This window comes from Leptonotus elevatus, chromosome 7, assembly GCF_054856555.1.
Source record: "Leptonotus elevatus isolate MCC_2025b chromosome 7, RoL_Lele_1.0, whole genome shotgun sequence".
In the NCBI taxonomy this organism is placed as follows: domain Eukaryota; kingdom Metazoa; phylum Chordata; class Actinopteri; order Syngnathiformes; family Syngnathidae; genus Leptonotus; species Leptonotus elevatus.
Window position 1 is genome coordinate 18113403 of NC_141245.1, and position 20936 is coordinate 18134338.

General features: G+C 42.2%; 1 protein-coding gene across 1 annotated transcript in view; it reads left to right on the forward strand.

Annotated features, from left to right (window-relative positions):
• cux1b (cut-like homeobox 1b) overlaps nucleotides 1–19834 on the forward strand; it is an 89505-nt gene extending 69671 nt beyond the window's left edge. The window contains exons 15-23 of the mRNA XM_086080023.1: nucleotides 733–1521; nucleotides 3212–3295; nucleotides 3677–3778; nucleotides 4587–5134; nucleotides 5214–5355; nucleotides 7094–7381; nucleotides 8814–9002; nucleotides 11787–12054; nucleotides 13032–19834. Of these exons, the coding sequence (XP_085936149.1) occupies nucleotides 733–1521; nucleotides 3212–3295; nucleotides 3677–3778; nucleotides 4587–5134; nucleotides 5214–5355; nucleotides 7094–7381; nucleotides 8814–9002; nucleotides 11787–12054; nucleotides 13032–13524 (2903 nt within the window). The 3' untranslated portion in view covers nucleotides 13525–19834. The remainder of the gene's footprint in view (nucleotides 1–732; nucleotides 1522–3211; nucleotides 3296–3676; nucleotides 3779–4586; nucleotides 5135–5213; nucleotides 5356–7093; nucleotides 7382–8813; nucleotides 9003–11786; nucleotides 12055–13031) is intronic.
• The last annotated feature ends 1102 nt before the right edge of the window (nucleotides 19835–20936 follow it).

Below are 20936 nucleotides of genomic sequence, written 5' to 3' on the forward strand. Positions count from 1 at the left end.
TTGAATAGCTGAGTAGCTCTGAATTGATTAACATTCACAGTAAGGGGAGCCCACTGTCTTGCTCAATCATGTTAAGTCTCAACGCTTGTGCATTTGAATAATATTACTCGCCGCGCCTATCATCCAGATGGATTCTTGTAGTTAAAAGATCAAGAGGGGAGTGGGGGGAGGGGGCGGAGGATACACGTTGCTTTTTTATATTTGTTTTGATGAATGTGAAAATTGAGTCTGTTGGAAAACCTCGACCTTCACCAGGAGAGTGAAGACCCGCACACACTATTTGCATTGTGTTCAGCCCTAAATGCTGTTTTCAGACTTTTCCCCCTTGGATATATGTCATGAACTAAGGAGTGCATCTGGGACATTGGAGTGCTAAGGATCACCGCTGCAGCATGGAAGAGGACATATGTACACATCATTTGACCAATTCTGTGCACTGTGGCCGAGAACATGAGGAACTGTGAGCCCCTGGGCCGAGCTAATCCACCCGAGTGGCCCAGCGTCAATCGTTTTGGATGTCCTGATTGTTTTTTTCCCCCTTCCAGGCTGTGACTTACAAGAAAGGTTGAAATCACAAATGCATGGGCATTTTGTCTGGGGGGTTGGCAAAAAAGGAAAAGACTAATTCGGAAACCATTTGATTAAGTTAATTTCGTGTTTCTTCTCTGTTTTTGGAACCCCTTTTTTGTTGACTCCCCCCATAATGCATGGTGTGTTTGACCTTTCTTGTAGGGCCAGCCGGGCGGAAAGGGACAGAAGGGTCGACACCCAAGGAGGAAAGCGGCAACCCCTCTTCTTCTCCCCCTCCTTCCTCCTCGCAGCCGCCCCTGTCTCGCACTCACACGGATGCCCTCAACACTGCCACTAGCACCAGCAGCAGCAGCAGCAGTGGGGAAACGCACCCTTTCACTCCCACGGGGATTGGACAGGACTTCTACTCGCCGGTCTTCCCGCTGGTGGGTGGCAAGATGGCTTTGAACTCGTTGATCCAGCGACAACTGCTGCAGACCTTCTACTCCAAAGCCTTGCAGGAGTCGTCCGGGATCCCCAGCGGGGCTCTGCTCTTCACCCCCTTCACTCCAACCCTCAGCTCCATCCCTACCTCCACCCCCGGCTGCGGGTCCGCCGCCATCCCCCTGGCGGCCAGCAGTCCCCAGCCGCCGCCGGCCAGCCCGGACATCGCCCCCGTTAACGGGAGCAGCGCGGCCGGCAGCGCCCCGTCGCCGTCCCCGAGCCACTCGGACGCCACCACGGGCAGCGTTTTGGACGGCGAGGACATGGACACGGCCGAGATCGCCCGGCAGGTGAAAGAGCAGCTGATCAAGCACAACATCGGCCAGCGCGTGTTCGGCCACTACGTGCTGGGACTCTCCCAGGGCTCGGTCAGCGAGATCCTGGCCCGACCCAAGCCGTGGAACAAACTCACCATCCGGGGGAAGGAGCCCTTCCACAAGATGAGGCAGTTCCTGGCCGACGAGCAGAACATCCTCGCGCTGCGAAGCATCCAGGGACGGCAACGAGGTGAGCGCGTGCATCTTCTGGCCTGTCTGCGGAGTATGTGTGTGTCAAGCATGCGTGTGCGCGTATGTGAACAGCCCTGCACACAACTATCGATCAGCCTGTCAATAAGAACTAGCCTTCATATATTTCTTCCTCTTTCCTAACTCCCATCCTGTGCCACATCTGTGTGTCCTGAATGAGTTCTTAGACACGTGCACACACTCATCCCAGGAGCCTCTCCTCGCTATTGTGGTCAATACAGAAACCTTTCACACATCAATAGCATTGATCGACAGGAACTAGGAAGAAGGCTGAGGTACTGCTAACTGCGAGTGGATTCGATTAGCCCGGGCCTGCTTTTGTTCACGCATCAGGACATTTCTGATGGAAGATGGTCTCGCTGGTACAAAAAAATGCAGCAGCGTTTACCACCTTGTCTTCAGGAGAGTTTGTTAAAGTAAGGCCTCAGTTAGTAAGCAGACATGTTGTCATTATATTTCTCATAAATGTCCTAGGAGTTAAACGTAGTCGAGGTTTGAGTCCTGCCAGGGCTGCACATGATGAAGATCGATACATGTCCTAGCGTTGTAATGTGCACTGGATAAACGTGTCCCCAAACTGCATTTACTGTAAAATCCTGTGAATAACGATCTCAAAGCGAGGGGGGTATTATACAGGCCTCTTAATAAGAAATCAAAATTTGTCACATTGTTTAGACTAGGAATGTTCAATACTACTTTTTTCCAGTACTCAATTCTTGAGTAGTCATCAATACCAAAACAAAGCATTAGGTGTATAGACTAATTATCGGCTGGGCCGATTATCGGCACCGATATTCAGCATTTTGACAAATATCAGCATCGGCCTTTTTGAGGAATCATATGGCCAATAATAGATCAATTTAAAACTGCATTAACTTCAGGGAACTGTGTAATTTTTCAGTTGACATTAAAAGCTGTTTTTGTTTGAAATTACAACTAAGATAAGTAAAAATTTTACATTTGAGATATTTTGACATTTTGTAGAAAACAATATGGAGCTCTTTTGTTTTAAAACATGCTAATGATCCCGGGAGCTCCCTGAACTTTTTGTTGGAATTTTAAAACAAAGATGTCTATTGACTTAAGATTATTATTTTTTTAAATATCCAATATTTTGCAAAAGTTGTTCAATAAATGTATACGTAAAAAAAAATCAACAAAGTTAAGCATTGGAGCTTGTATTTGTTAAAATTTTTACACCATATTTTCCCTTTTAGTGGAAGTGAATATCGGCTCAAAATATTGGTCAGCAGCCTCCTTCACTACTAATAATTATCGGTTTCGGCCCTGTAAAAAAACATATCGGTGTATCCCTACCAAGTACCGATACCGCTGGTGCTTTTGATACATAAAACAGTGACAGATCATTTTAAAGAAATACCTATATATCCCAATATAGCATTTTCCTTAAGATTGCATGAGCTTAATGGCAATTTTCTGTCCTTCTATAAGCCAGATAACCGATACACACCCATCCCTGTTGATAATAAAAGATACCAGAAAATCAAAGGACTGATTTTTTTTTGGGGGGTGGGGACGTATTTTACACGGGTGCGCGTTAATCACGGGATTTTTCAGTACTTACCAGGCAACCACATACAGTAGCGTAGCTATTAGCAAATCAACCCACAAGTGCTGTAACATAGTGTGTGGTATATTGTTTTTAACAGAGGGCTCAGGCCAGCCCCAGCTTAGCCGAGTGTTTCAGGATGTTCCGAAGCGGAGAGCCCTCTCCAATACAGCTTCACACACAGGTCTGTCCCCTTCACACACAGATTCGAGCACGTTGTGTCCGTGTGGCATGATTGTGTAAGGGTGAACTATATCCGTGTGCCTGCGTGTATGTGGTTTGTCAACTAATTGGCCTGTGAGCGAACAAAAACGCGGTACGACGGTAGCCGCGCAAAGCCAGCATGTGCCTTCAGGAGTTGTACTGGTAGTTGTGCTCAATGCGTTTGCATGCGCGGGCTGCGGAGGAAACAACGCCGGTGTAGTTGGTTTACAGTTAGAATGTTCTTTGTGCTCTGACAAGTTTATTTAGAATAATTAGGCGATCCATTATTCTCTTTATCTCCAAATAGTTGGCTTCCCTACTTGTGTTAATCTCGTCTGTCCACTTTTTTCTTTCCTTCCAGGGAACATCACTGCTCGCGTCCGCACTCAAGATGCAGGTTCAGATGAGGCCATCAAGTCCATTCTGGAGCAGGCCAAGAGAGAGCTCCAGGTGCAGAAAGCCGGTGAGTGTAAATCTAATTTTTCTGTGACTTAATGTCAAGTCTGGAGATGTTCGTACGACGGCTTATTAGGGCCACGTATAAATATATTTTTTAGAGGGCGAGGGCAATATTCTGAGAAAAAAAACTCTCAAATTTGCCACTTTATAAAGTGGCAGATCTGCAAGAGAAAAAAAACTCAGAAACTTACGACAAATACACGTAGCGTAGCTATAGTCTAATGTGAGGATTCGTTGGCAGTTAATGGGACACTGTTTATGAAATGAAAAGACAGGATGGAGACAGATTCATTCTTAATTTAAACTTTACTCGTCATACACGGCTGCTAGAGCGACAACACTTCCTGATGCCCTATCAGCTGACTAACACTAACCAATCAGAAGCTAGCATACTTTAGTTAAATGCAAGTGACACATCAACTTAGATACTTGTGCAAAAAAGAAACCAAAATGTGTAAATAATAATTGTGGAAACATAAGTGTACAAATAAATGTACATTTTAACACATTAACTTAAATGTTTGATCCTCAGGGTGTGGACCTTCGCAAAGCAAGGCGTCTTTGTTGCTGGCCGTACCCAACGCTTCCAAGTGCAAATACCTAACATGTATGGTTAATCTCTGCTTAAAGCAATTACTGTCACCTTATTTGAAAACCCGACCAAAAAGTATTGGCACAAACATTAGAGTAGTCCGCTATGTTTATTTCTCGTAAGTTTCTGAGTTTTTTTCTATATTTATACGTGGCCCTAATACGCCGTCGTATGTTTGAGTACCCCTTTAACATTCTTTCCCCCCCTTTGCTATCACCAGATTTGTCGCACGTGCAACCCTCGTACGCGGGCCTTAAAGGAGGGGGCGGAAGCGGGCTCGGAGGCGGAGGGGGCAGCGGGTCGGACGAGGCCATCCGCTCCATCCTGGAGCAAGCTCGCCGAGAGATGGAAGCCCAGCAGGCTGCGCTGGAACCCATCCTCAAAGCCTCATCCGCCTCATCCTCACTGGCGTCGCTGTCTCATAGGGACCTCATGAGCTCCGCGCTCACCGCCCCCCTCCCCCCTTACAATCCCCTGGCGCTCTCCCTCAAGAAGCCTCCCAGCTCCCTGTTGTCGTGCCCCTCCTCCCCGTCGCCCGTGCTGGACTTCAGCTCCGGCATCAAGAGGGAGGGCAGGCCCTCTTCGGGGATCGACATGTCATTGGACGGCGCTCTCAGGCACGGTCGCAGCTCGGAGGGCTCGGTACGCTCCGGGGCTGCGGCGGGAGGGGCGGGCTACTGGAGAGAGCAGTGGTGGAGCAGCATGCACACGGACCCGCGCAGGTCTTCGGCAGGAGATGAGAACCACAACCAGGAAGACTCCAAAGAGGTGGGGGTCTGTCGTGCTAATAGTCACACTCTCCAGCAGTTGCATTTCTGACCCATCCCCCCCCCGCTGCGTGCTGTAGGGAATACTGAGTGACAGTCTGTCTCGAAACAAGCCGTGGAACAAGCTGAACCAGAGGAACCGGGAGCCATACCTGCGCATGCAGCCGTGGCTCAATGGAGACCAGGGGCAAAACGCACACATCCAGCAAGCTCAAAACCAAGGTACACCAAATCCCGCCGCGGCACACATCCATGCTTCACGCAACCTCTTTACTCAGAAAGCCCTGATTAGAGCTCGCGGCAACTTGCTACTGTCCATCTGCCAATCACTCAATCTTCCCTCCCTGCATCCATCCCTCGCCCGATCTGACCTCACATTCTCCCGCATCCTCCACTGTTAACTCCTCCCACCATCCCCCACCCCCGCCCCATCCACTATGCTGTGGCAGTGTCAGCCAGCAAGCTGCTGGTTTGTCATGTCATAGACAAGTTAGTGTTGCGGCGCCAGATGGCAGCTCTGTGTGTGCGTGCGTGTGCGTGTCTCTGTTTCTCTCTGGGGGTGTAAACAGCAGCTAATGTACACTGACAGCTCCTCATGACTGCTCTCTTCCAGCCTGCTGAGCTGCACAGCAGCACAACACAGGCAGAGACGGGGAGATGAAAGAAGGAGCAGCAAGCCAAAAAAACGTCAAACTAAAAACTTAAACACATTTGCCGTGCCTTAAATAGGAATGAAGTCGATTTTAGTATGGCTCGGGCCCCTCCCAAAGGCGACAGGGGAAGGAGAAAACCGGTATCGGCGCTCGCTTGGGCGAGGTTTAAAAAAATCAATCAATCGAATCAAAAAATTATTTTCTTTTCGAAATCGATCCTTTTAATATGTATTTTTCCTTTACATTTATGTGAAAATACAATTGTATTGAAAGTGAAAATAGAACTTTACTTAAAGGCCTATATGTTTTTGGTTTTCTTAAAATTTATTGTACACACGAATTTCAAATTATTTTCTCATGGCACTGGAAGACAATTCAGAATATTTTACTTTTATGTTTACAGTTATTTAAATAAAATAAAATAACATAAACAGAAATCGATCCTTTTAATATGTCTTTTTCCTTTAAATTTATGTGAAAATAACATTTCATTGAAAGTGAAAGTAGAATAAATAGAACTTTACTTAAAGGCCTAAATGTTTTTTTGTATATTTTGGTTTTCTTAAAATGTATTGTTCATGAATTTAAAATTAATATCTTATGGCACTGTTAGACAATTCAGAATCATTTAAATTTAAATCGATCCTTTTAATGTCTTTTCCCTTTAAATGTATGTGAAAATTAAAATACAATTTTATTGAAAGTGAAAATAGACTTCACTTAAAGGCCTACTTTTTTTTTATCTCTTGGTTTTCTTAAAATTTATTGATCACATGAATTCAAAAATTATTTTCTTATGACACTGTAAGACAATTCAGAATATTTTAAATTTATGTTTACAATTATATAAATAAAATACAATTAAATGTTCTATAAAAATGTAGAAATATATATTAAAAAATAAAAGTATATTGGTACTGCGTAAAATAGTAAATCAAAGCAGTTACTTGTGAATCAAATAAAATTGATTTTGGAAATCTGAATTGATGTCCTGCCCTTGTACTCCCAAAGACAGCTGATACCAGTATTGGCCCGTTTTAAATTACAAATTAGAACATTTTAAGGAAAAATGCTATCTTGAGATACATAGAAAATTATCTGTCATGGTTTTTTGGTTTGTTTTGGGGTTTTTTTTGGAAAAATGTAATGTATTTAAAGTACAAGTATTATTTGTTGCTTTGTATCGGGGACTACTCAAGAGTTGAGTACTCTTACTAGTGTCGGTCTGAGAATTTTTTTTTAATCGAAATCGCTACTCCTCCTAACCGACACCATTTTTGTGTCTTGTCATTTATCTCCACAAGCAGAAGGTACTCCCAAAACGTCGGCGAGCTGCAGCCCCGCTCCAGAGTCGCCGCTCAGTTCGGCCGAAGAGTCCGTCAACGGCCTCGCCGGCGATCTGCTCACGTCGCAGTCGTCCGGGCTCAAGCCCCCCTCCGACGATCCTTCGTGTGGGGACTCGCAGCCCGGCACCCCGCTGCCTGTACCTGGTCACTCGGGTCTCAGCATTCAGGAGATGGTTGCAATGTCTCCTGAGCTCGATACGTACGCTATTACCAAGAAGGTGAAGGAGGTGCTGACGGACAACAACCTCGGTGAGACATCGGCAAAGTTTATTCGTAACATTAAAAAGATTGCTGCTGATTTAGCTCTATGCTAGTTTCCATCTGTAGTCCTCAGAGAGAGAAAAACAAAAGTTTAAATTACATACAAATACAAATTGATAGTTTTATGTCATCAAATTACAGTATATATAAATGTGCTGAATTATAAAATGCAACAGTATTTAAAAACCGATAACAAGCATAAAATACACAATCCAGTGAAGTAGTTTGCCATAATAGTAGCAACAATTGTAGAAGCAGCAATTGTGATCAAAACTGTTGCAAAGATGTTCGCCAACAATTTTGGTGATCACAAACCGTTTTTCTTCAAAAATGTCTTGGTGACAAGAAAAACAACATTAAAACTGCTTCGCGACATTTTGCGACCTGACCAAAAACAAACAAAAAAAAAAATCGCACACCCTCTGAAATACAGGCTTAAAATGTGAGGCATTGCGAGTGCATTCGTCATCTAGTCGTGCATGTGTAAATAGTAAATTTGCAAATTGTTTAAGAATCTGATAAGATTCTTTGGTTTGATTTGGTTTGGTTTATTGGTTTCAATGAACATATAAACGTTAACACATTACAAATATAAAATACAAGTTGAAGTAAAAACAAAAAAAACAAAAAGGAAGAAAGAGAAGAAATTTGTCAATAGTATCATAATTTACATGTTTAAAAGGAACAGGAAGAAGTACAAAAACGTATCTAGTCGTACTCCCTAATACTTCTATCACGTTAATATACTAATAAGTTGTTCTTATTTAATAACACACAAAATAAACTTTACAAAATCAACAAAACATGTTTTTATCTTAAGTGCACAGATATTATATATATATATATATATATTTTTTTTTCTTTCTATATTATAGAAAAAAATATATATTTTTTTAATAATAATTGATTTAAATTTATTTTATTTTATTCTTATTCTATTTGTATAATATATATAAATAAACGGTATATATATATATGTATACATATTATATCTTTTAGAATTATTAAATATTTAAATGGATTTAATTGGTGTCAAATTGCCAACGGATGTTAAGTCAAAAAGGAGACAAACACCACAGTCAGAAGAAGAAGGCGGGCCAATGTGTGTGACAGTAGACTTTGGTTGCCCGCTGTGATTGGCCAATATGTGAAAAGAGGCGGGGTTTTGGGGTTAGCACACAAATCGTCAGTTGGGGCCCATGGAGCCCTGTAGGACAGTATTCCACACCTATTTGTGGTTTGTTCGATAGTCTTTTTTTGAGGGGAGGCGGAGAAACTACCCTTAGCTATCCTGCCGAAAAACTTGAATATATTTGTGCTCTTTCTACAACTTTTAAAATGCCATGTTGGTTATATGTCCCAAATTGTGTTCCTTTTTTCCCCCCTCTAATAAAGGCTACCCTATTTCTCTCTCCAACAGGCCAGCGTCTGTTTGGGGAGACTATCCTGGGTCTGACACAGGGTTCTGTCTCAGACCTGCTGGCCAGGCCCAAACCTTGGCACAAGCTCAGCCTGAAGGGCAGGGAGCCCTTTGTCCGTATGCAGCTCTGGCTCCAGGACCCGCACAGTGTGGACAAACTCATGGACATGAAGCGACTGGAGAAGAAAGGTGGGTATGCGAGAGCGATAAGCACTCACCAACAGGGCTCTAGATTTAAAGAACGGCGGCGGTGTGTGCTTGAACATGCATTTATTTGATAAACACATGCAGATGAAAGCCTTTTTGAATCAGGCGTGCGCAAATCCGCACAGACGATATACCCTTTGTGTAGGACAGCCGAGCATGTTGTGCAGATCACAGTCATCTTGGTGTGATGTCAGTAGCAATCAGGACGGCAGGCATCACGTACTGTATTAGATGTGACAGCTCGGGGACCGCCGCGGGCCTGCTTACTCACAGTCATCAGCACTCCTCTTCATCATTGTCATCATTGTAATAATCGTCAGTCTATAAAGTTGTATTTTTCGTCTTTGTTCGTAGCTTCTATCACGCCGCGTTGATTGGCCTCGCCGTGACCCCCTCACCACGCAATTGATAGACTTTTGTTGGAAGGATGCTTTGACTTTGAATATGCCGCGAGACACACGCATCGAGGATCATCGTCTCGTACATACAATCCCCCAAAATAAGTCAATGAATGTGCGAAAAGCATAATCGGCTATAGTTCGTTGCGTTTGCTGCGCATGTTAGGGGGTCACTCTCCTTTAAGCTTCGTTTGGGCTTACTGACCCCAAAGTAAAGCATCCCAGTAGCAACAGGCAATAGTCCTGACCCAGAGCAGAGCCATGAGGAAAGGCACGGACCTACTCTACAGTAACCATGTTTGGCCCCTCACCTTTGCCGTACCAGCCCGCAAGCTAGCAGCTTGCTTTTTTTTCTTCTTTTTTTTTTTTTAAAGAGCGCTCTAACCTTGCTCTGAGGTCCTCGCTACTGCTGCTGCACGACTAATATATCTGGCAGCGTGTATCAGGGTAGACAAAATGTCAAACTAATGTGAAGCTGCCGTGAAATGTTCATTTTCTGCCGCTGGTGCCTGAAGTAAACCCAGCTAGCTGCAGCTGCTGTTTGTGTCTCTAACAGGGGCTCATTGTTATGTTTTCTGGGAAGTACGTTAGCACCATCTAGTGTTGAGTGTTGAGGATGCCCGGCAGTAGATTATTGGATTCCAGAGGCCTATATAGTAGAAATCACAAGCCATGACATTGGGGAAAATATTATTATTGTTATTATTAATTTTTTGGGCTGTACACTAGGGCAGTGGTTCTGGACCTTTTTTCATTGACGCACCCTCTATGAAAAATGTTTTCAGCCAAGTACTGCCTAACCAGCGCAAAGAATTTCTGATTGAGAAAAAAAAAAAAGACTCAAAACAGAGTGCCCCGTGTCTGATTTATTAAACCCTGGAACTCTATTTGTATTTATGTGGTCACTTGTACTATTTGGAAATCAAGAGATATATAAACTAAAAAACAGAAAAATAGAATTAATTTAATTATAAATAAAGATTGTGTACATAAAAAATATCAACATTAAGTGCCCTCCTTTGGGATCATAGTAAAGCTTGGTTCGCAAAAAGAAATAATTATGGGTAATTGAGTTTTCAAGTGATTGACACATGATTCTAAATGGCATATGACAAGTTGGGTCGAGCCATTCTGGTATGGGGAAAATGCATATATTTTTTTTAAGTTTACTGAAATTGAATAGCCTACTGAATATAAAAAAATATTTTATGAACTTATATTGTTCTGAAATATATATATATATATTTTAAAATCTCTCGTACCCCTTGGAGTAACTTCATGTACCCCAAGGGGTACACGTACCCCCATTTGAGAACCACTGCACTGGAGACATAACAGAATGAAGATTTCATTTCTTGATTATCATGACCACAATTATCATGGTTATCGGGATTATGTAAACAACTATAAGAAAATCAGATAGGCGCACTGAAAACATTACGGCACATTTTATTTTCAATACTTAGATAATGTAAACAGAGACAAGTGACTTTTCATGCACACAATACACGTCATCATGACAATTCTATTTAATAGTGGTGGTCTGATTAAAACATCAAACCAAAAAATGTATTTACAATGTTGTCCCCTCTAGTCAAAACATGGCTTTCTGGTTAATATTGCGTTTGTGGAATAGGAATGAATCAGCAAAATCCACCTCGGGAGGGGCGGCCATTTTGTCACATACATTGAAAATGAAGCAGGGCTCACGTAACGACCAATCACGACTCAGTGATTGGTCATATTATTATAAAGAAGATTTTGGGGTTGACTTCCCCCTTTAATTATAATATAAAATAAACAAAAGTAGATAAAACATGAACGTAAACAACACAAATCAATCAAAAGTGCTTTTTTTCCATTAGGTTTACAATCAGTACCATTTTAAACCTTGTATTAATGGGAGTATTATTTCAAGCTGAATATTGAGCTCGTAATAGTCACAAGGTCCTAACTAACTATTGGCAGCTAAAGTGTGCTAACTACCGTAGTTGTTAGTCATTCCTGCTTAAAGCCTTTTTCACACTGCACTTGTCATACCGGGCCTCTTCGTGCCTAATGATGGTTCCATTCAAGGCGCACACTACACAACACATTCACTAAATGTTATCAGTTGTATAAAGATCAAACGTGTTATAATTCATCACAGTTTATCAATAAGCGAAATTGTTTTCATTCAACTAAACAAACAAAATACAAACAAGCAACCTTACTTGACCTGCAAATAATTGACACAATAACTGTCGCATATTTTAATTAGTTTTTCCAGTATTCTTTACAAGATAATTTGACCTCACCAATGACTGTTTACCATACATGCATTTCCTACAAGTACCTCATTAACCCCTGTTGTTTTGTCTCTGCACAGCCTACATGAAGAGGAGGCTAAGCTCCTTGAGCGACGGCCATTCTGTGGACGGGAGCCTAATGGGGCCGGACTACATGCAGGGTTCTCAGAGTCCGGGGCCGCAGCAGCATCTGAAGAAGGCCAGGGTGGTGCTGGGCCCCGAGGAGAAGGAGGCTCTGAAAAGGGCGTACCAACAGAAACCTTATCCTTCGCCCAAGACCATTGAGGAGCTGGCCTCACAGCTCAACCTGAAGACCAGCACAGTCATCAACTGGTTTCATAATTACAGGTCAGCGTTTTGAACACAATCATGAAACTCAATTTCAATTTTTTTTTATTCTTTCTTACTTTTTTCCACTTTTTTCCCTTTAAAAAAAATAATAATAATCATTTCTATTTTTATTTATTTTTATTTTTATGTAATTTGTAGATTGCATGTGAAAACCTTAGCACTTTTTTTTATTATAGTTTTACTAGTCCCACATGATTTTATTTTAAAACACGTTTTTAAAAGTATTCTTCCTGTTCTCACGTTGTCGCTCGCCCAGTTCTCTTAATGAGAAGGAAAGGGTGCTCGTTTCAAGATTACTGTCAAACTTCCCCATAAAACAAAAGAAAATTCAACATTGTATATTTAAACACCAAAATGTTAACCAAACCAAATAATAACTAGAATATGCTAGTTTACTGCTAACATATAATGTAAAATGCCACAGTTAGGCTACTAGAAATTAGCATAGTGCTATAAATTGGATTTGTGGATGTATTTTAAGTGGAAGTCAACCTTAAACATTTCTTGACAATAATATGTTATATGTGACCTCACTAGTCTAAACATGACATTCTGATTAATATTGTATTTATGAAATATGAGTTGTGCATCAAAATCCAGTTGTTTTTCTGCATCTCAGGGGCCATTTTGCCACTTGCTGTCGACTTAAGTGAAATCACAGTTGCTCAGGGTCAACCAATCACGGCTCACCTGTTTACTGAAGCTGATTTATGATTGGTTGTTACCTGAGACCCGAGCAACTGCTTTACTCATATTCCACAAATGCCATATTAACCAAAAGGCAATTTTTAGACCAGTGGGGCTGCATCGAACATATTATTGTCAGTTTGGGGGGGGGGGGGGGTTGGCTTCCTCTTTAAAATCTGTTTTAATGAACTAACATGGAACATGGAATTGTATGTATGTTCGTACTCTTATAAGAAAGTAAACATCAGGCCGTCGGCACAATGACTGACATCCAGCATCTCTTCCAGGTCACGTATCCGACGAGAACTCTTCATCGAGGAAATCCAGGCAGCTGGAGGGATCGGGCCCGGCAGCGAGGGGGGCTCCCCTTCCCTCCGTGGGTCGAAATCAGGCGAAGGCGACAGCTGTGACGGGACCGAGTCGGAAGGCACGGTGGAGGCGCGCCAGGGGTTCGGCGTGGGCCTGGAGGATCACAGAGGAGCGTGCAAAGACCACGACATGGAGGCCGAGTCTGAGGCGGGGGGCTCTAATAATTCCCCTTCCCAGATAGACTGCATCCCGCCGGGTTCTAGCTGCGGGCCGGGCGGACTTGGGCTCTTCAGCCTCATGGAGGCGTCCCCCGGCAGTTCCGCCTCGAGTACTAATATCCCGGCCTCGGGCCCGGCCAGAAACCCCAGGGACAACAATCTGCGCAAGAAGAAAGCGGCCAACCTCAATAACATCATCCACCGGCTGGAGAAGGCCGCCAGCAAAGAGGATCCGTCAGAGTGGGAGTTCTAGCCCCTCACCCTGAGCATCCTTTGCCCCTTTTGTCTCATAACCTCACCACCTCTAACCTTGGACCCCTCCTGCTCTGTTCCAGTTGGAGAGTGGACACAGCCAAAGTCAAGCTCAGCAGCCATTTTTACTACATAGCTTTCCCAAAAGAGGAAAGCAACAAAGTGTGGTTGGCAAAACCCTTCAAAAAAAGAAAAGATTTACTGAATACATAGAAGAACAAAATGCGAGAGCTTAAGTGTCTCTCCTTTTTTTTTTTTTTTTTTAACTGAATTTTGGTTTTGTACTGAGAAAAGCACTTAGCCGTCCTGCTGGCCTCTGGCCCTGCTGTACCTCCCCCCCTATCACCAGCCACTGGTGCACCAGACTGGTTAGTCCGGAGCCGGGGTCTGACCCGCGGCCGGGCTGCGCAACCTGGACTGGGTAAAGACAGGCCAGGCCTGTCGCAGCAGCTGATACACACTGCTCGATGATAGATAAGAGACAGGAACTCTCTGGCAAGAACTCTCACTTTCTTAAAGGAGATCTTTTTTCCGCTCTTCTTCTCACCTCCCAAGTGTCCACAAACCTCCCCTCACTCAGTGAGACGCCTCATTTTTCACACTGTAGAGTGACTGTTACAAACCCTTTGCCTTTTTCACTCACTTGCGTGTGTGTGCGCGTGTTCTTTTTTTTTTGTACGTTTAGGGGTCGTGTCAGTGTGCGCCCGTGCGCGTGCGTCGGCGCCTTTTTGCTTTTGTATCTCACTCCTACACTCTTAAGAGGTTAATGCGCCTGAGCTGCCATGGTTACTGATGTACGAACTTTGACCTGTTGTGTACCCCGTTATCTCTTATCCTGCTGACAGCCATGTGATGGCCAGAAGGATCACGTAATAATTCCTCGCAAACACACACTCGTCGGGAAAGGAAGGAGAGAAGGAACCCTTAGGTCCTTCTTGAAAGATGAAGGACCGTCCCGTTCTCTCTTTTTTTTTTTTTTTTTCATATTGCAATTTGGTTGCCAATAAGAGATTGCACAGTCTTCTGACTCTAAAGATAACAAAATAGGGAAATGTTAGGAAGCATTTTAATTAGTACAAAATAAGCAGACAATAAGAGAATAACAAGTTGCTGTTTTTTTTCCCTTAAAAAGCAAATTAGGATGGAAATAATGTTGCATTGTTGAAAATACGATACGATGACTTCACGTAGTACTGTAGCTGATACTTTCCGTGTCGCTTGTTTGTTTTGTTTGTTTTTAGGTTGTGCACGTCACAGATTGACCCAGCACTGGATCTGCTTGGGCGTGGGCGTGAGTGTGTGTGTGTGCGCGCTCACCACCAGCTAATTTCCTGTTCACAAACACACATCTTTTTATAGGCCAAATCAGGAAGTGTGTGTGTGTGTATATGTGTGTGTGTGTGTGTGTGTGTGTGTGTGTCTCATGTGCATTTGTATATTTGCCTGCATGTTTCTGTCAGGGTCGAGGTCAAGTCACTCAGAGTTCAATTTACAAACGTTTGGTTATCAAGCATAAAGAAGCTTTTGATGATAGGATTTTTATTTTTTTGCAATGTACAGTATTTTATTTCTTTTTGGTTAAAGTGAGTTCACTCCAACCCTGGTGTGAGTAGTTACACACTCCTCCAGTCTTTCCTGTATCCAGGGACTCTTTTTTTTTTTCTTTTTTTTTTCTCCCACATTCAATTCTACTGTATACACTACAAAATTGAAGGCATATCCTCCTCGCCCCACACAAGCCCTCAGTGCCTGTCAGCCCACTGCCTCCCCTTTGTGTGTGTATATGTGAGTGTGTGAGTGGTTTTGTGTGTGTGTGTGTTTGAGTGTGGGGGGTTCATATTTCGTATCTACTTGCACACACTACTAGTGCACAACTGACACCCTTCTTTTTAAGCTGTTTGACGCGTTACCATTACATTAATCTTCTCACCATGTAGTTGAATACGATGATTTACTGTAGCTCGGTTTTATTGTTGTTTTTGTTTTGGCATTTATAGTTATGGTTTTTATTCTGCTTATTTATAGGTGCTGTAATTTTTCATTTAATGTCTTATCATTTGAGTTGTCTATTTTGTAAGGGATTATACTGTTCCTGAGGGCAAGTAACATTTTTACTAGACGTTATAGACTGCCGGCAGTATTGGTTAATATTTACAGAGACGTACTAGTTCTCATTTGTTTGTATATTCATGAATCCTAAATGTTTAGTGTCATTTCAATACTTTTTGAATAATGCGTTTGCCACACTTCGCCCCCCCCCCCCTCTAAGCTTTTATCAACAGTTATGCTCTTAAATGGCTAGCTCGAGAATCAAAAAAAACAAAAACATATCAAGATGATTGGATAGCATATCTCTGTTTTTACTTGACAAAAATTTGTTGTCATCTCAGATAAGCGCTGCACTCGCTAACGCAAGCTAAAGATCGCTAACACTAGCTAGCGGTCGCTAACGCTCATCTTTAGCTATAATTCATCCACGCTTTCATCGCCATTAACTTGATGATCAGGTCCAAGTGTATGCTCGTTGTCAAATAGGTCAAATGGAATCACCTGAAAATGAGAATGCACGTTGAAAAGAGGTCATATCTGCCAAATTGAGATTAGAAAAGTTGTACCAGCTAGCAAGTGTGCGAGGCCACACAGAAGAGCCAGCCTATGATTATGCAGATTTGTAATCTATAGCAGTCCGTACAGCAAAGCACTTATTAGGACAGGGTCTGTAAAACACTACACAGGAGTTACCATCCCAGGCTCCTGGGAAACGGATGCCTTTTATTTGTGGAAGTGGTTGAGAACCAAGCACAGACTCGAATACGAAAATGGAAACAAAACGTCGGCTGTTTTTCTACATGATGAACTACGTCCTTACACATAACTGCATCTGACAGAACGGGAACACGGCCGGTGTAGATATAATTAGCAAGCACCTGATTTGGTTTCTAGCCGGAATCGTCTTCCTCTAGCTCCCTTTTTCCTTACACACACGCACGCACCATTGTTGGTACCCTTCTGTTAAACGGACCACAAAAAAAAAAAAAACGATGCTCAGCGAAGCATCTGACAAACTGGAGTTTGCCAAAATGCGTATTGGCTAGCCACAAACCTTGCGGGAGAGCAGACGAAACAAAACTGGAATTGTTTAACAAGTCACATCCACTTTGTTAGAAAAATTTAAGATAGAAAGAAAAGAACACTGTACCTACTGCGAACAATGGAAGAGAAATCTCAAGACTATGATGGCACTTTAGAGAAAAACAAATCAGAGGAAAGGACAAAAACACGCAGCTAAAACATTTGACTGCGTTGGTATTGTTTGATTGCAGCAACATAGACTTTTTGTACAGGCCACTTTGGTTAAAACATTTTTTTAATTGTACACTTTAGATTCATTCATTATGTTAGTGTCGTTATTTCAGTTGCCATTTTTGTTGTTTAACAAAAGGGTACCAACAATTTTGCCCATGTGCTTGAATCCACGTACACTATATGGACGAAGTATTGGAATACAACATTCAAGTGGTGAAAATGGACAAAAATATGGAGTTAAAACACTGTTGAGTCACACTCAGCTAAACTATGACAACTCGTGTGGGCAGCATTACACTTGCTAGAAAAAAACAAACCCCCTCCCTCAAATTGACAAATCCTTTTTTTCCCAACAAGGTAATTGTTATTAGATGCTATTGCTATTTCTGTCGCGAACCAAAATATAATTTTTCAATGTTTTGTGCTTGGAAGTTAAAAAGAAACCAAACTGTCCTCAACAAAAGTACAGTAAGGTGTTGAGAAGTTTTTGTTCACTAACATTTAATTCAGTGATACTATCACATACCACTAGAGGGAGCCTGCGTAGCAGTATTAACAGAGTTGTATATATATAGAGAGAGTTTGTGATTGGTCAACTGCTGGTCACGTTACATTTGGACGCCATCTTGTTACCCTGCTGAAACAGTTGGCCAAACTCTCTATATATGGCTGACTATTAACACACATAACACACTGAGAATAACTGTTAGTAAAAGTATGCAATAATAATAAAATATCAGTCCCACACAAGCGAATCACATTGAAACGTGTTCCGCTTTTAAACACATTGAACATTTATTTGAACAAAATAATTGAAAATGAGATAACAGAAGTGCAATATAGTGTTACTGTTCACTGTTCACTGTTGTTGTTTTGTTTTTATTTAAAAAAATAATAATAATAAAAATACAGGCGGTATATAAATATATATATATATATAAATACGGTAAGTTCAAATGACTGCAGTGATTATGCTATTAAGCTAACTGTTTGTATTAGCAATTGCCGATTAACAAAATTTAGCCCGCCCCATGCAAGTTTAAGTCTTCGGTGAACCGATGACGCCATGTGTCTCACTACTTCTGTCCATATAGTCGCACCTGATCAAAAGCACTTCATTCAAATCAATCTCCCAAAAACTCTTATGTCCCCACGGACGCCGGGTGTCAAACATCCGCGTCCCCCTCAGAGCGCCCCCGGGCCCGCGACCACACAGCACGTCTCGTATCTCTACTGTAACCTTTATACTATAAGCACTTAACCCATTTTCGCCATCTCTTCGCCCCCCCCCCCCCCTTCCGAAAACCACATACGATCATCAGATTTGTGCCTTTAACTGCCAAGCAGGGCACCCAAACATTGTGATGTCGTCAGACGTGTGCGTGTGGACCGTGTCGTCTCTGATCCGCATCGCATACCCCCCCACCCCCTCTTTATACTTCTCTCCTGGAGAGGGTTGCTGGAGTTAGGAGATAATGAGCTTGTGTTGTTCTTAACGACTGACCCATTTGGGGTTTTATCAAGACAGTTACCCCCCCCCCCCCAATTTGACGTTGTACATACCTAACAAGCAGAATGAAGGAGGAAGCACGCCGAAAAACAGCAAACACTGTAATAACACTGAATTTATTCATAGGGCATTTTTTTTCTTCCGTTGGGTTTGTCTTCTCCTTCTGTTCCGTGTCGGGTTCGCCGTGACGTCACTGCAGGTATCGAGATGACGCGTGCCAACTATTTTGGAGAGGGAGGATGAGAAATTGTAAATACGGGTCGGGGTCAAGTAGCTAACGGAGTCACTTAGTGTGCTTTTTGTTTGGAAGGCAGGACGAGAGAAGGGACGATTCAGGACTTTTTTCCATGATCCACAGATATTTTTCTACAAATTTAAAGATCCAGATGATTCTATACACTGTTGAATAACATTGTAAAGGTGTAACAGATGCTGTATATCATATGTTTTCTGAAGTCGTAAAGCTTTACTGTATGATCTGTTTTGAAGTAGTGCTTATTATTTCTTTTTCTTTTTTTTTATATATATATATATATATTATTGTGATGGAAGCCTGGACAGCAGCACTGGTCACCCTATTCAGGAAAAAAACTTTAAAAAAAGAAAAAGAAAAAAAGAGAGAAAAACCTCAAGATGTTTTTTGTAATAATATTAATACTTTTAGAATATATCTTATGAAGTGGGTTTTTTGTAAGGAATCACTTTTCCCCCCCAACGCAGCGGTGCTGTACGCATAGCACACACTCGGTAGTCGTTACACACCTAAATACAGCACAATACACTCATCTTCTTCTTCACGTTCGCTCGTGTGTTTCCTTTTGATTTAGTTCAGTCATTTCCTCGCTCTGTTTCCAAGCTCAACATTTCAATGTAACAAAAACAAAACAAAAAAAAAGGAAGCAAAAAGCCAAATAGTGATGTAGTCGTCCACCTTTGTTTGCTCCCTTCATGTGTGTCCTCATCCCCTCCCGTAGCTTCCTTCACAGTGTAGACTGACAACCAAATGACCCGGGGAGAGATCTTCAGCCCTCCCCCACAACTTTGGAAAGCTTTAAGATGCTTGTTGAGGCTTTATGTTCTGTTTTTTTTTTTTTTTTTTTAACATCAACAACGTGGAAGTAATAACGTTTTCCCCACTGCTTTGAGTGTGTGCGCTGTGCATGACTGTAAAAGGGACGGTTCACGCCCCCCCCCCTTTTCCTCCTCCCCCCCTCTCAGCACTTCCGTCACTCCCCAGATGCTATTTTTTTCTCTCGTTTGTTTCCTCATGTATCATTGCTTTCTTTATATCTTTCTATTTACTAAACGTATCATGTTGTTTGTTCTCAGCACTGTAAGACAGTCCCCCTCTTCTACAACATTGAAAAGCAATATCACTGTATGAAATGTTCACAATGTATTTGTTATGATTGACATTTGATTCATTCATCATCATCATTATTATTCACATGCACCCTAGGTGTGATAATTGAAGTAAATCTCTTTTATACAAATACTAGAAGTGTGCTGTGGGAGTTTGTTGTTCAAGTATTCTCAGAGAAAAAAAATCAAAATGTATATTATTGACAGGTGAGTGCATTGCGAATAAGACAAATGACAAATCCAAATGGTTGATGTAGAAAAAAAAAACTTCTTTTCGAACCTTCCCCAGGTCGCTATGCAGAACTGCAGGGAGAGTTTGGGACGGCGGTGCGGATCAGCGGTGAGCAGAAGGAGCTCATCCTGAAGCTGGAGCACGACCTGAGCACCATCCAGGCCATGTCCTCCCTGCCGCGACCCGGGGCCGACGGCGCCGAGGCCATCAACATCCCCGAGCCCATCAAAGAGGCCACCGCTATGTTTGCTGGTATGCTCGGTTGTACGGTGGACCAAAACGGCCAAAATTCAAAATAAATAAATAAATCCAATAACAAAAAAGATATTAAAAAAATTGAATTTGAAAATTAAATCCCAAAAAATTAATTTAAATGGAAATAAAAACAACAAAATATATTTCCATAAATACATACATTTGTATTTAATTTTTGAATTATAGTTTTTATATCCATTTTTATTTTATTTTTTAGTCATGTATTTATTTAGTCATTTTTAATTTTGGCAGTTTTGGTCCATACCGCCTGGACGAAATGTTATTCAAATGAGAAAAAATCAGAAAACAGGTGAGCTGTGATTGGTCGTTGCCTTAGCCCTGAGCCACTGTGATGTCATCTTCAGTCGACGGCAAGTAGCAAAATGGCCGCCCCCTGAGATAGATAAAAACAGCTGGATTTTGCTTCATAACTCATATTACACAATTGTTAATATTAATCCGAATATCATGTTTAGACTAGTGAGGTCACACAACATATTATTGTCAAGAAATGTTTTAAGGTCAACTTTAAAGTAGAGAAACTACTTTATGATAAAAATCTAGAATGTGATTGTATCGGAACGGAATATTAGGATGATGTCATTTGGTCAGATTCAAGCGTGAGCGCCTTTGCCGAGCTGCCTCAAGGTCAGATGGACTCTCTGCTGTCCATCATCTCCAGCCAAAGGGAGAGATTCCGATCCCGCAACCAGGAGCTGGAAGCCGTGAGTCGCCGTCGCCGTCGCAC